This window comes from Sinocyclocheilus grahami, unplaced genomic scaffold, assembly GCF_001515645.1.
Source record: "Sinocyclocheilus grahami isolate Dianchi unplaced genomic scaffold, SAMN03320097.WGS_v1.1 scaffold312.1, whole genome shotgun sequence".
Lineage (NCBI taxonomy): Eukaryota > Metazoa > Chordata > Actinopteri > Cypriniformes > Cyprinidae > Sinocyclocheilus > Sinocyclocheilus grahami.
In genome coordinates, this window is record NW_015505491.1 from 117,821 (window position 1) to 120,287 (window position 2,467).

Consider the following 2,467-nt stretch of genomic DNA (forward strand, 5'->3'; position numbering starts at 1 on the left):
ATGGGGTATAGCCAACAATACATTGTATGGGTCAAAATTATAGATTTTTCTTTTATGCCAAAAATCATTAGGATATTAAGTAAAGATCATGTTGCATGAAGATATTTTGTAAATTTCCTACTGTAAATATATTAAAACTTAATTTTTGATTAGTAATATGCATTGCTAAGCACTTCATTTGGACAACTTTAAAGGCAATTTTCTCAATATTTTGATTTATTTGCACCCTCAGATTCCAGATTTTCAAATAGTTGTATCTCAGCCAAATATTGTCCTAACAAACCATGCATCAATGGAAAGCTTATTTATTCAGCTTTGAGATGATGTATAAATCTCAATTTCGAAAAATTGACCCTTATGACTGGTTTTGTTCCAGGGTCACATTTTATTATTGATGATTTAAGTTTTATTAGTTGATTAGTCTTTTATTTGTAATATATTATTGAATTAATTTAATATACCGGTATTATTTATAATATTAAAATCAACATCTGAAAAAAGTTACCCTGGAATCTAAAAATTGACTGGTATATTAACCCTTTAACTGTCACTCACATTTTTGAACATAGACGTGAAAGTGCACGATCCAAACTTACATTTTTATAATTCATGAACGAAAACATTTTGTAACATGATATTGATGTACCATTTTCATGGTAATGCAATGTTTGATTTTAAAATGGGGTTCAAAGGATGAATTTTGAGATTTTAAGTTTTCAATTGATATATCATTTCTGATGATTTCTAAAGTGTGATCGAGAAAAAGGCAACGAAGAAGACTTTTTTTGACAAAGGTCAGAACTCCTGTTATGATGTAGATTTTTGAGGTGCACTCTTGACATAAATTAATCTATTACTTTTCCTACATAATTTCTTTACAAAAACATTGGTAAAATATCTATTTAGGAGTCTTAGACCTTTCCAACGATATATAGTTTGTCATGATTAGATTAGGATTTAATTGTAATATAGTGAAGTAAACTTAGGCGTCCCACAGAGGGGACGGGTGACAGTTTTAAATATAAAAATTGAATATAAAGAACACTGTTTTGGTTATAGAGTCTTGTTTTCATTTTCTTATTAACTGAGTCCTGGTGTCCTCTACACTGGACATATCATAAAATATTAATAAACAAATATTGACTTTTTTTCACAATTAGTTTTTTACGCTCTAATGGAATGATGTAAAAAAAAAAATGTAAAGAAATTACAAAACTTTTTTCCCCTGGATCTCAGAAGGATATAGAACTATATTTGTTCTAAATCAACAACTTACTATACTGCTTTTTTTTTCTCCAGGTGGGCATCCCTGAATGCGCAGTGAAGCGCTGTGCCGTTCAGATCTCTTGTGCTCTAGAGTTCATCCACCAGCGTGGTCTGGTCCACCGCGACATCAAGCCTGAGAACGTTCTGCTGCTGGACACCCAGTGCCGGCGGGTCAAACTGGCTGACTTCGGCCTCACCCAGAGACGAGGAACCTTCATCCGCTTCATATCGGGCACACTGCCATATATGGCTCCAGAGCTGTGCAGCATGGTCTTGGAGAAAGGACAGAAGGAGGTGACAGTCCCTCCGCTCCGCGTGGAGCCCACTCTAGACACCTTTGCCTTTGCTGTGCTTCTGTTCTGTATCCTCACAGGCTTCTTCCCCTGGGAGTGCTGCAACGACAGCGACGATTTCTACGAGGAGTTTGCAGACTGGCGCAGATCGCCGAAGAAAACCCCCGTGCCATCTCAGTGGAAAAGATTCACGCCTGTGTGCATGCAGATGTTCAGAAGGATGTTAGCACTGGATCCCAGTGAGAGGTGCTCCGTAGGGGAGGTCAAAGGTTACGTGGGTAAGGACTGGGTGCGAGTGAAGGACGCCAACGGATGGGTGGGAGAAAATGGGGAGGTCAGCACGTCCACACAGAGTCCCTGCAGAAGCAGCTACAGTGATGAGCAGTGATAGTGGCATATGACAAATGAGCAGAATGTGGTGCCAATTGCAATGCAGAGAGCTGCTTGATGGAAAGAATTTAGATCATTAGAGGTGTTGATTTCTTAAAAAGTTATGAGGAAGACACTCATTTGAGGGTCAATATTACCGGTTAAATACAATTTATACTTCATTAAAAGCAATTGTGGCATGCTATAATTAACTTTTTTTTTTTTTTTATACAATTCACATTTAAAAAAAAAAAAAAAAAACTTACAATGGTAATGCACCTACACTTTTAAAATATATATATTTAGTTGTCTATATAAGAATACATTTTGGTGGAGAAAAAGTACAGTATAGAAGTACAGTATTGCATGTTGTGCACAGAAATGAAAAAAAAAACTCCAATCTGATCAAATGTATAATACAAAATATGTTATAAATATATGAATTACAAAAGAGCAGGTAAAATATTTATATATTTTTGAGAAAAAGTATATATATATACACACACATATATATATATATATATATATATATATATATA

General features: G+C 35.0%; 1 protein-coding gene across 1 annotated transcript in view; it reads left to right on the forward strand.

The window, feature by feature from the left end:
- LOC107601742 (serine/threonine-protein kinase SBK1) overlaps positions 1-1,947 on the forward strand; it is a 13,337-nt gene extending 11,390 nt beyond the window's left edge. The window contains exon 4 of the mRNA XM_016294027.1: positions 1,300-1,947. Within this exon, the coding sequence (XP_016149513.1) occupies positions 1,300-1,947 (648 nt within the window). The remainder of the gene's footprint in view (positions 1-1,299) is intronic.
- The last annotated feature ends 520 nt before the right edge of the window (positions 1,948-2,467 follow it).